The 11,957-nt window shown below is 40.4% G+C and overlaps 1 protein-coding gene across 1 annotated transcript; it reads right to left on the bottom strand.

Moving 5' to 3' along the window:
* Positions 1 to 4,443: 4,443 nt before the first annotated feature.
* On the bottom strand, positions 4,444 to 11,200 carry LOC130040203 (olfactory receptor 14J1-like). Its single transcript, XM_056132213.1, has 2 exons — positions 10,302 to 11,200; positions 4,444 to 4,477 (listed from the first exon to the last, which is right to left on the bottom strand). Exons 1-2 carry the CDS (start codon positions 11,198 to 11,200, stop codon positions 4,444 to 4,446), a joined length of 933 nt encoding a protein of 310 aa, XP_055988188.1.
* Between the last annotated feature and the right edge of the window lie 757 nt (positions 11,201 to 11,957).

Raw genomic sequence — 11,957 nt, 5'->3', positions numbered from 1 at the left:
CCTCTAATCTTCCTTGCAGGTGTTCCCATGGTTCAAACCATATTTGAACCCTACAATTATGGAGTTCTAATCTTGTATTAAGCAGCCACTCAGTCTGGAAAGCATCCTGGAGCATGGAGGAGGCTGGGTAGTGGTGGTAGTGAAGGTCTGCCAATGAGGTAATTACCTGGTACCGGTAGGGTGGGTTCTGTGTGTAATCCCTGGGTCACTAGAGGTTGGTGGAAGCAGACAGGGCAGGGTAGGGTGGGGCTTCTGGTTTTAATCCCTTGGTCACCAGATATTGGTGGGAGCAGGCAGAGAATCTCTGTTCCCTGATCCGTTGAGCCTGGAGTCCAAGGTCACCAAGTTCCACTTACCTGATTCTGTGGGGCTTCACTCATGCGAGAGTCTCGGCCCGGGCATCCAGAAAGCATCCTGGAGCATGGCAGCATCTGGGTAGTGTAGGTATGTATATGTATATGTATATGTATATGTATATGTATACGTATATGTATATGTATATGTATAATATATATTTACTCTATAATTTGTTGCACATCATCAAATGTGGTGTGGTATTTATGGGACCCGGGACTGAGATCTCCAAGCCTGCACGGTTTGGGACTGGACCTGTCAGTAACTAGACAGTTACACCCTCCAACTGCCGTGTAACCCCAACAACGGCCAGGATCCAGAGATTATCACAACAAGCTCCCGGGAGAGCACAAGGCAGAGTCTCCTACCCTGTGTCTGACTATCCTCGCCAGGGCCCAACAGCTGAAGACCTCCAGGCCCCAACCAAGGCTTTACTGGGGCCACTCTCCACACACTTGGATAAGCCTCAGACTTAACAGAACTGGCAGAGGAACCCAGGTGTGTGGGACCCGGGGCTGAGATCTCCAAGCCTGCACGGTTTGGGACTGGATCTGTCAGTAGCTAGACAGTTACACCCTCCAACTGCCGTGTAACCCCAACAATGGCCAGGATCCAGAGATTATCACAACAAATTTACTTTTCTCTGTGTTTTCAGGGTACCTTAAATATCCTTAAATATCCAACCCGCACGGCAGAGCCTGGCAAGCTATCCGTAGTCTATGCCAAATAGACCAAATTGATATGCCAAATCCAATAATAAATGGATCTCATTTCCCTAACCCTGAATATGCAGAGTCGAGAAGGATATGGAAGGAGAGGCTGATAAAACACCAAGGCAGACATAGGCTGCCAAAACACAGAAAAACAAAAATGATTGTCTGTACTTTTAATGCTCGTACGCTGGCATCTGCTGCATCCATTGAAGACCTTATGTTACAAGCACGAAAGATCAAGTACGACATCATTGGTCTGACCGAAACGAGAAGACATCAATCCCATCATGCTGTTTTCGACACTGGAGAAGAACTGTTCCTTGGAACATGTGATAAAAGAGGCGTCGGTGGTGTCGGTATCCTTGTCAACACAAACTTAGTCAAGAGCATTGATTCATTTGAATGCCTAACAACCCGAATCGGATGATTACACTTGAATAAATGTGGCTCACTACCGGCAGTTTCTATCTTTGTTGTCTATGCACCAACATCCAGTTATGGTGAAAGAGAAACTGAGAAATTCTACATGGAGCTGGAGAAGTTCTATAAAGAAGATCACACCTTATACAAGATCATTGTCGGTGATTTTAAAGCCAAGATAGGACCAAGAAGATCAGTCGATGAACTCCACATCGGAACCCATGGCCTGGAATGGAACGAACAGGGTGACAGACTGTCTGAGTTCATCATGTCAACCAAAACCTTCCATGGTAACACACAATTCCAAAAGGCTGAATCTAAACGTTGGACATGGGAGTCTCCTGATGGACAGTTCCACAATGAAATAGACCACATCATATTCAATTGGCGGTTTTGCCTAACCGATGTTGCTGTTGTCCCAAAATTCCAAACGGGATCAGACCACCGTCTTCTTCGTGCAAAATTCTACCTCACAGAACGAGGAGAAAAGAATGCAAGGTTTAAGAAGAGGACTCCCAGAACAACCACCAACTGGGAGCTCTTTGGCTCTATTGCGGCAACAAGGGAAGATGCCGTCATTGACAACATTGATGAGGAATACGATCGAATGATTCAGCACCTCCATGATTGTGCAAGGAATGCCAAGAGAGAGATAACCACAAAAAACCGCCTTTCTTCGAACACTCTTGAACTTATTCGCCTACGTGGCTTGGCACGTGCCTCAGGCAACCACAAGCGAACATCCGAACTGGCAAAACAGTGCAGAGAAGCCATCAAGGATGACCTCAAAAACAGGAGAGCAGCAGTACTTGTAGATGCAGCAGAAGCTGGGAAAAACATTCGTAATGCCCGCCTGTCCTTCACCAACTACAAAACCAAGATGACTGCCCTCCGACATCATGATGGATCTATCACATCTTCCAGAAGGGCAATGGAGAAGATTATTCATGACTTCTACTCAGATCTCTTTAATAGCCACATCCACTTGCCCACATACCACATACCACATGATGGATATGTCGTTCCCAATGTTCTCCCTTCCGAAATCCAACATGCCATCTCGTTGGTAAAGAAACAAAGAGCACCTGGCTCAGACAAGATCAGACCTGAACACCTGAAGAACTTACCATCAGTACTCATCAATACATTGGCTCGACTCTTCACACGCTACCTGTCTGAATGCAAGGTTCCATCCCAATGGAAAACCAGCAGGACTGTACTACTATACAAGAAAGGAGACATCCACGACATTGGCAACTATCGCCCAATCTGCCTATTGTCTGTCATCTACAAACTATTCACTCGAGTCATCCTGAATAGGATTAGCAGAACACTAGATGAAGGACAACCATGTGAACAAGCTGGATTCCGAAAAGGATTCAGTACCATCGACCATATCCACACAATAACCAAGCTCATTGAGGTATCTCGGGAGTTCAAGATGCCGCTCTGTCTAACGTTCATTGATTTAAAGAAGGCTTTTGATTGTGTTGAGACGGAAGCGGTCATGGAAGCCCTAGCCAATCAGGGCGTACAAACTCAATACATCAGGATCCTTCGTGAGCTCTATTGCGGATTCACTACCAAGATCTCACCATTCTACAAAGAAGTAATCATCCATATCAAGAGAGGGGTTCGGCAGGGTGATACCATTTCACCAAAACTCTTCAGCGCCACCCTCGAGAACATCATGCGACGATTGGAATGGGAAAACATGGGAGTGAAGATAGATGGTCGGCAACTACACCACCTCCGCTTTGCTGATGACATCGTTCTAATAACACCAAACATCAACCAAGCGGCACAAATGCTGAACGACTTTGACCGTGAATGTGGAAAGGTCGGAGTACAGCTGAATCTTACGAAGACAATGTTTATGAGAAACAGCCTTGTTCCTGACGCTCCATTCGCTCTCAACGGAACCACCATCTCCGAATGCAACAGTTACATATACCTAGGTCGAGAAATCAACATGAATGACCTGGCACCTGAGTTGCGCAGGAGGAAGAGAGCGGCTTGGAATGCCTTCAAGAGCATTGAAGAAATAACTAAAAGGACAAAGAACCTCCAGCTACGAGCACATCTCTTTGATTCCACTATTCTTCCTGCATTAACATATGCCTCAGAGACCTGGACCCTACGAGAAAAGGATGAGAACACTATTCAGGTCTCTCAAAGAGGAATCGAAAGAACTATGCTTGGAATATCACGATTCACTCAAATGAGAGATAGAATCCGGAGTTCTGATCTTCGTCAACGCTCAAGAATCAGGGACGCTGTCTCATTTGCCAAGACATCAAAAATCAGATGGGCTGGACACGTAATGAGGTTTACAGACAACCGCTGGACTAGAGCCATTACTGATTGGATTCCAAGGACATCAAAAGATCACGTGGACGCCCACCTATAAGATGGTCAGACTTCTTCGTCAAGACCCTAAATGATCGGTTTGAGGCTTTACATGTTCCTAAAACGAACAGATACCATTGGGCTACGCTAGCACGCAACCGGGATGAATGGAGACGTTACAGGCACCAGCTCGAATAAATCGATGAATAACGGGGATTAAGTGATTAAGTGATTTATGGAGAATTGGTAGGGAGTTTATGGCCGCGTGGTCCAGGAATATGTTCACTCATACATGAGGCTTGGCCTGAGTGTGTGGGGAGTGACCTTGAGCTTAGCGACTGGGTTCTGGAGGTTTTTGGCTGCAGGGGCTGGGTCCCTTGGGACAGGGAGGGCTGAGGGCTTTTCAATCACAAACGTTGCCACAAAATAAAACACGAATGTTTTTAAAATAAACATTTTCTTTCAAACTATCTTCAAACCAGTTGTCAAAATGTGCGAGCATTATATTTTTTCTAAAGAACTTACAAAAGGCACATCTAAATCTGCCATTCCATTCCTGCCTCTTTGTTCTTAAACTTGAGTGGTAATTCTTTTCTATTAAACGCACTTAAAAGACTATAGCTTTCTCAGTGAACAAGAGCAAGAAAATGTTTTCTCTGAGACCATCAGAGGTAGCATGTCAGATGCAGATTTGAACTCATGAACACATAAAGCAGGAATTACCAATACATAGAGAGAGCAAAGAAGGTTGACATTATCCAAAATTATTTGAGTGACTATAGAAAAATCTCAGAGGCTCAACTTGTGTGATGAATTGGTATTGTTAGAGGAACCATCTCTGCTTCTTCACATATTAGATAAGGAGAAGTAAAGTAGCTCAAAATTAAAAAAAAGTCTGAATAGGTTGGTAGAAGTCTAAATTTCTTTAGTGAATCCTAAATTTGGAACCCTAAAAAACATATTCAATAGCTAACAGGTAACAAAGAATGATATCCTACAAAGAAATAAAACAAAAGCTTTCTTTGGGTTGGATGTTAGATGAAATGACATCTAACATCTAACATTTAGTAAGTTTGAAAAGTTATAAATTTATAGTGATATATTATTTAGAAATATGAGAATCACAAAATTCAGTTTAACTCTGCTTTGTGTAGAGCATAAAGGGGACATATTGTCATAAATAACTCATATACTATTTCCATTAACAATTAAGACAATAAAGTAAAAATTTTGTAGGGTATTACTTAATCTGAAATATCGATTATTTTTATATATATGTGAGCCTGTAGGATATTGAGGAACAAATTCTTTTTTTTTTTTTTTTTCCCCCCTTTATTTTATTTTATTTTTTTTAAAGTTGTAGATTTACAATTTTTTGTGCTTTGGTTTCAATTATACAATGATCAGATACCCATCCCTCCACCAGTGCCCATTTTCCACCACCATGGATAATATCCCTCCCACCCCCATCCCCCCATCCCCCCGTCTCTGTGGCAGGGCAATCCCCTGTGTTCTCTCTCTCCTTTTGGGTGTTGTGGTCTGCAAAAGAGGCATTGAGTGGCAAACATGTTCAGTCCATAGTCTACTTTCGACATGCATCTCCCCTCCTGGGAGGATCCTCCAAACATCCTTTATTTGGTGCTCCCTTCTCTATCTGAATAGCCCTTTCCTCTAGGATACCCGGCTGGCCTCTAAGTTATGGAGTAATCCTCCTGGTGCTGATCTCAGCTATTCTTGGGTATTAATCTCATACTTTGTTACTTTATATCCCCCAGATGAATGCAATCTTTCTATGTCTATCCCTCTCTTTCTGACTCATTTCGCTTAGCATGATACTTTCCATATTGTACCACTTGTATGTAAATTTCATGACTTCATCTTTTCTAAGAGCTACATAGTACTCCATTGTGTAGATGTACCAAAGTTTCTTTAACCAGTCATCTGTTCTTGGGCATTCAGGTTTCTTCCAGTTTCTGGCTATTGTAAAGAGGGCTGCAATGAACAAACAAGTGCAGATGTCACTTCGACTATACATTTTTGCCTCTCTGGGATATATTCCCAAGAGTGGTATTGCTGGGTCAAATGGGAGCTCAATTTCTAATTTTTTGAGAATCGTCCATACTGTTTTCCAGAAGGGCTGAACCAGTGGACATTCCCACCAACAGTGAAGGAGTGTCCCTTTCTCGCCACATCCACGCCAGCATCGGTTGCTTTTGTTCTTTTGAATTTGGGCCAGTCTCTGAGGTGTGAGATGGTATCTCATTGTGGTTTTGATCTGCATCTCCCTGATGATTAATGATGTAGAGCATTTTCTCATGTGCTTTTTTGCCATTCGGATTTCTTCTTTGAGAAAGTTTCTGTTCATTTCATTGCCCCATTTTTGGATGGGGTTGGATGTTTTCTTCTTGTGGAGTTTAACCAGTATTTTGTATATCCTGGATATCAACCCCTTGTCAGATGTGTATTCGGTGAATATCCTTTCCCATTCTGTAGACTGTCTTTGTATTTTGGTCACTGTTTCTTTGGAGGTGCAGAAGCTTCTTAGTTTAAGATAGTCCCATTTATCTATCTCTGTTTTCACTTGCTCGGCCAGTGGCGTGGCATCTTTGAAGATACCATTAGCTTCAATATCATGGAGGGTTTTGCCAACTTTATCTTCAATGTACCTTATGGTTTCTGGTCTGATGTTGAGGTCTTTAATCCATTTTGATCTTACTTTTGTACATGGTGTTAGGCAGAGTTCTGAGCCTATTTTTTTGCATGTAGCCATCCAGTGATGCCAACACAATTTATTAAAGAGGCTTTCCTTACTCCACTTCACATTACTTGCACCTTTATCAAAGATTAGATGAGCATATGATTGAGGAGAGATGTCAGTGTATTCAACCCTGTTCCATTGGTCTGCAGTTCTGCCTTTGGAGGAACAAATTCTTTTTTTTTTTTTTTTTTTTTTTTTCCCCCTTTATTTTATTTTATTTTTTTTAAAGTTGTAGATTTACAATTTTTTGTGCTTTGGTTTCAATTATACAATGATCAGATACCCATCCCTCCACCAGTGCCCATTTTCCACCACCATGGATAATATCCCTCCCACCCCCATCCCCCCATCCCCCCGTCTCTGTGGCAGGGCAATCCCCTGTGTTCTCTCTCTCCTTTTGGGTGTTATGGTCTGCAAAAGAGGCATTGAGTGGCAAACATGTTCAGTCCATAGTCTACTTTCGACATGCATCTCCCCTCCTGGGAGGATCCTCCAAACATCCTTTATTTGGTGCTCCCTTCTCTATCTGAATAGCCCTTTCCTCTAGGATACCCGGCTGGCCTCTAAGTTATGGAGTAATCCTCCTGGTGCTGATCTCAGCTATTCTTGGGTATTAATCTCATACTTTGTTACTTTATATCCCCCAGATGAATGCAATCTTTCTATGTCTATCCCTCTCTTTCTGACTCATTTCGCTTAGCATGATACTTTCCATATTGTACCACTTGTATGTAAATTTCATGACTTCATCTTTTCTAAGAGCTACATAGTACTCCATTGTGTAGATGTACCAAAGTTTCTTTAACCAGTCATCTGTTCTAGGGCATTCAGGTTTCTTCCAGTTTCTGGCTATTGTAAAGAGGGCTGCAATGAACAAACAAGTGCAGATGTCACTTCGACTATACATTTTTGCCTCTCTGGGATATATTCCCAGGAGTGGTATTGCTGGGTCAAATGGGAGCTCAATTTCTAATTTTTTGAGAATCGTCCATACTGTTTTCCAGAAGGGCTGAACCAGTGGACATTCCCACCAACAGTGAAGGAGTGTCCCTTTCTCGCCACATCCACGCCAGCATCGGTTGCTTTTGTTCTTTTGAATTTGGGCCAGTCTCTGAGGTGTGAGATGGTATCTCATTGTGGTTTTGATCTGCATCTCCCTGATGATTAATGATGTAGAGCATTTTCTCATGTGCTTTTTTGCCATTCGGATTTCTTCTTTGAGAAAGTTTCTGTTCATTTCATTGCCCCATTTTTGGATGGGGTTGGATGTTTTCTTCTTGTGGAGTTTAACCAGTATTTTGTATATCCTGGATATCAACCCCTTGTCAGATGTGTATTCGGTGAATATCCTTTCCCATTCTGTAGACTGTCTTTGTATTTTGGTCACTGTTTCTTTGGAGGTGCAGAAGCTTCTTAGTTTAAGATAGTCCCATTTATCTATCTCTGTTTTCACTTGCTCGGCCAGTGGCGTGGCATCTTTGAAGATACCATTAGCTTCAATATCATGGAGGGTTTTGCCAACTTTATCTTCAATGTACCTTATGGTTTCTGGTCTGATGTTGAGGTCTTTAATCCATTTTGATCTTACTTTTGTACATGGTGTTAGGCAGAGTTCTGAGCCTATTTTTTTGCATGTAGCCATCCAGTGATGCCAACACAATTTATTAAAGAGGCTTTCCTTACTCCACTTCACATTACTTGCACCTTTATCAAAGATTAGATGAGCATATGATTGAGGAGAGATGTCAGTGTATTCAACCCTGTTCCATTGGTCTGCAGTTCTGCCTTTGGAGGAACAAATTCTTTGCACCTAATATTTACTGTTCTTTTTGAAAGAGTATTAAATTTTTCATTTCTTTGTTTAAATGATGAAATTCCACTGAGCAAAAATCCAATAATGTATTACATTAGTGTATATGGCTCTTGAAGTGATTTTTTTAGCTTTTACTATTTTTTTAAAGTTAGTATTTATTGAAGTTTATTTTTATTAGTTTCAATAACATGTTTATAATATTATTATCATATTTAATTCAGATATACAAATTTTGGCACCACTACCAAAGTATCAATGACTTTCAGTCATTGTCTTTTTATAAAATTTTTTTAAAAAAATTGCTATTGTTAGGCCATGTATGTACGATAATGTGGACATGTATGATTTTGATGCTTATAGTTATCTCACCTCTTCACCCCATCATGTCCAAGATCCTCCACTAATAGAATAAGTTGCTCACTTCCAGTCCACCTCATCATTCTTCCTACACTCACCCCATAACCTGGTACTCTCCGATCTTTAATCCAGTGCACCAGGTTTGTTAGCAACTGATATTCTTATACCCTTTCTTGTTTTATCTATATCCTAGAGAGGAATGAGATCATTCAGTGCTTGACCATCTTCCTCAGCCTTATTTCCCTCAATCTGTGCAGAAGGAGAAAGTTAGAATTCTGATAAAAAATTGAGTCTGATATTATAAGTATGAACTCTTCAATTCAGCAGATTAGAAACTCCTACACCTATGTTCTCATCTGATTACAGACAAGGTGTTGTTAAAATTTGCTGAAAAGAAAGCATATAATTCAATTTATGATACTAGTACAATGACTTCCAGGATGCAAACTATAAGCAGAAACTACTTTAAAAATGTCTGCGGAATATAAAGTAACAAAATAGGAGACTAACATCCAAGAACAGTCGAGATAAGTATCAGGAGGTTCACTCCATAGCCTGAAGGCCAGCAGCAAATGTTAGGGGGAAAGGGAGCTCAGATAGAGAAGGGAGTACCAAGTAAAGGGTGTTTGGAGGATCCTCCCAGGATGGGAGATGCATGCTGTAAGTAAACTATAGACTGAACATAATTGCCACTCAATGCCTCTTTTGCAAACCACAGCACCCAAAAGGAAAGAACAAAAGGGAATGCCCTGCCACCTAGGAGGGTGGGATGGGGGATGGGGGGGTCAGAGGGATACTGGGATTTGTGGTGGTGAAGAATGGTCACTGGTAGGGAGATGGGTACTCAATCATTGTATAACTGAAACCCAAGCACAAAAACTTGTAAGTTCACAGCTGTACCTCATGGTGTTTCACTAATAAACATTTTTTAAAAGTCAAAATAAAATTATAATTAAATAATTATAATTATATAATTATAACTATAATTAATACTTTAATATAATATCTACTTGTGATTGTATTTCATATACATAATTCAACTTTACAATAATGTATGTGAGTTGAAGCCCAAAGAAGTTGAAAAGCATTAATGGAACTCCAAATAACCAACGAGTGTTCTTTGTCAGGGGAGTTGGATCAGCTTATAAATATCATGTAATATCTAAGAGTACAGAAGAACCTTTTTTTTAAATAAACAAGGCTCAAGTGCACATCTTTACATCACATTGACATACAAATCGTAAGTCAAAAATTTGAATGGTTTTAAGTAAACAATTTCATTTATTTGACCCTCAAACTTCAATGAGTGAATCTTAATCTCTGATATTTACAAAAGTTTAAGTATTTTGTTATTTTATTACTCCAAAGATATATGAACAAAACATTCCCATTCAAATGGTCCCTATAATTCATTTTTGATTTACTGAAATTTCCTGGTAGTTTATAACATTATTGACCAAGAGAATTTGAAATTCTCTGCCAACAAAGAATAAAGACATGTTATCAATCCAGGTATGCTTTATTTCTCAAAAAAATCTTTCTTACTGCTAATTTTACAGCTTTATTTCTCAGACTATAGATCACTGGATTAAACGTTGGTGGAATTACTGTATACATAATAGTGAACAGAATGTCTGACACAGTTGGAGAGTCTGAATGAGATTTTAAGTACTCAAAGACACCTGTAGAAAGAAATAATATGACAACAGCGAGGTGGGGGAGACAAGTGGAAAAGGCCTTGGCTCTGCCCTCAGCAGATGGCATTCTCAGCACCGAAGAGAATATGTGCACGTAGGAGAACCCAATAAAGATGACACAAAGAAAAGACAGCATAGCCACGAAGGCAGTGACACCGATCTCACCCAGGTACTCATTAGAACAGGAGAGTTTCATAATCTGGGGAACATCACAGAAGAACTGGTGAATGATGCGGGGTCCACAGAAGTGGATGGAGAAAGTAGCTGCCGTATGCATGGCTCCACAGATGGTCCCACTGACCCAGACTGCGACCACTCCATGGACACAGGTTCTGATGTCCATGATGATTTCATAGCGCAGAGGCAGGCAGATGGCCACGTAGCGATCATAGGACATCAACGTGAGCATGGCCACCTCAGCACCCGCACAGAGAGTGAAGAAAAAGCACTGAAGAACGCATTCCCAGAAGGATATGTTTCCTCTATGCAAGAAAGAGTTAGTAATGAATCTCGGGACAGTCACGGAAATGTAGCAGAGGTCCAACAAGGAGAGATGCTTCAGGAAGAAATACATGGGGGACTGGAGACTGTCATCCAGGGAAGTTGTGGTGATGATGAGCATGTTGCCTGTTAAAGCCAACAAGTACAGAACGAAGAACAGACAGGCATAGAAGAATTCTAGCTCGGGCTCGGTAGAAAATCCTATGAGGAGAAACCCACTTGTCGTGAAATTAGCCATAGTCCATTAACTTCTTATGGATGTTGGTTGCAAATCACAGATCCTGAATGTGTACAGTAGTCCCCAAATTCTCTAGAGTTATAAAACAATTGTAAAGTAAAAGAACAGCTCATTAAAAACCAACTATCAATATTTTTCTTCATAAATATAGCATGTATTTATGCTTTAGTGCCTAACAATAATGATGATGTAAATGTAACCCTTGTATTAACCAAAATCATCAATTAACCCAAATCTTATATATTTCTTAGTTGAAAATGGTTAAAGAAAAATTTTGAAATCTATTTTCAGGAGTATAATTATCTTTACAATTAATCATTGCTTACATGTATTTTGTGTCATTTATAATCCTTTTTAATTTAATAAAAACAAGAGAACTATGAAATTCTTAAATTTTTGTTAGATTTACTAAGGACTTTTGTACAAAATATGATCGTTAAATACTATTCTATCAGGAAATTAACCATGTTATATAACATGGTCAAGTTTGCATATATTCTGAAAAAGATCAGACATAACTCATGTTTAAGAAAATTTGTTTAGGGCCCTGGGTGAGTGGTTGAGCACTGGACATACTCACCCAGGACTGATGACCTGAGTTCAATTCTATGCACAACATAAAGAAAAGAGTAAAAAAGGGAACCAAATTCATTTAAATTATTACAGTAGAAATACGGACAAATCTTAATCTTAACCTAAGGTTTTAGGATGACTGAAAATGATGGTTATAAGTAGCCAAGAATATTATACCTAGGAC

This window comes from Sorex fumeus, unplaced genomic scaffold (genome assembly GCF_029834395.1).
Source record: "Sorex fumeus unplaced genomic scaffold, SorFum_2.1 ptg000094l, whole genome shotgun sequence".
NCBI lineage: Eukaryota > Metazoa > Chordata > Mammalia > Eulipotyphla > Soricidae > Sorex > Sorex fumeus.
This window is presented reverse-complemented; position numbering and strand designations above follow the sequence as displayed.

What these genes read in the sequence shown, in the direction of transcription:
- LOC130040203 (XM_056132213.1), bottom strand. Translation starts at nt 11,200, where the DNA reads ATGGCTAATTTCACGACAAGTGGGTTTCTCCTCATAGGATTTTCTACC. An exon ending in GTAAAATTAGCAGTAAGAAA is followed by an intron (nt 4,478 to 10,301) that starts GATTTTTTTGAG and finishes AAACATTTTCTT; the next exon opens with GCTCTTGTTCACTGAGAAAG.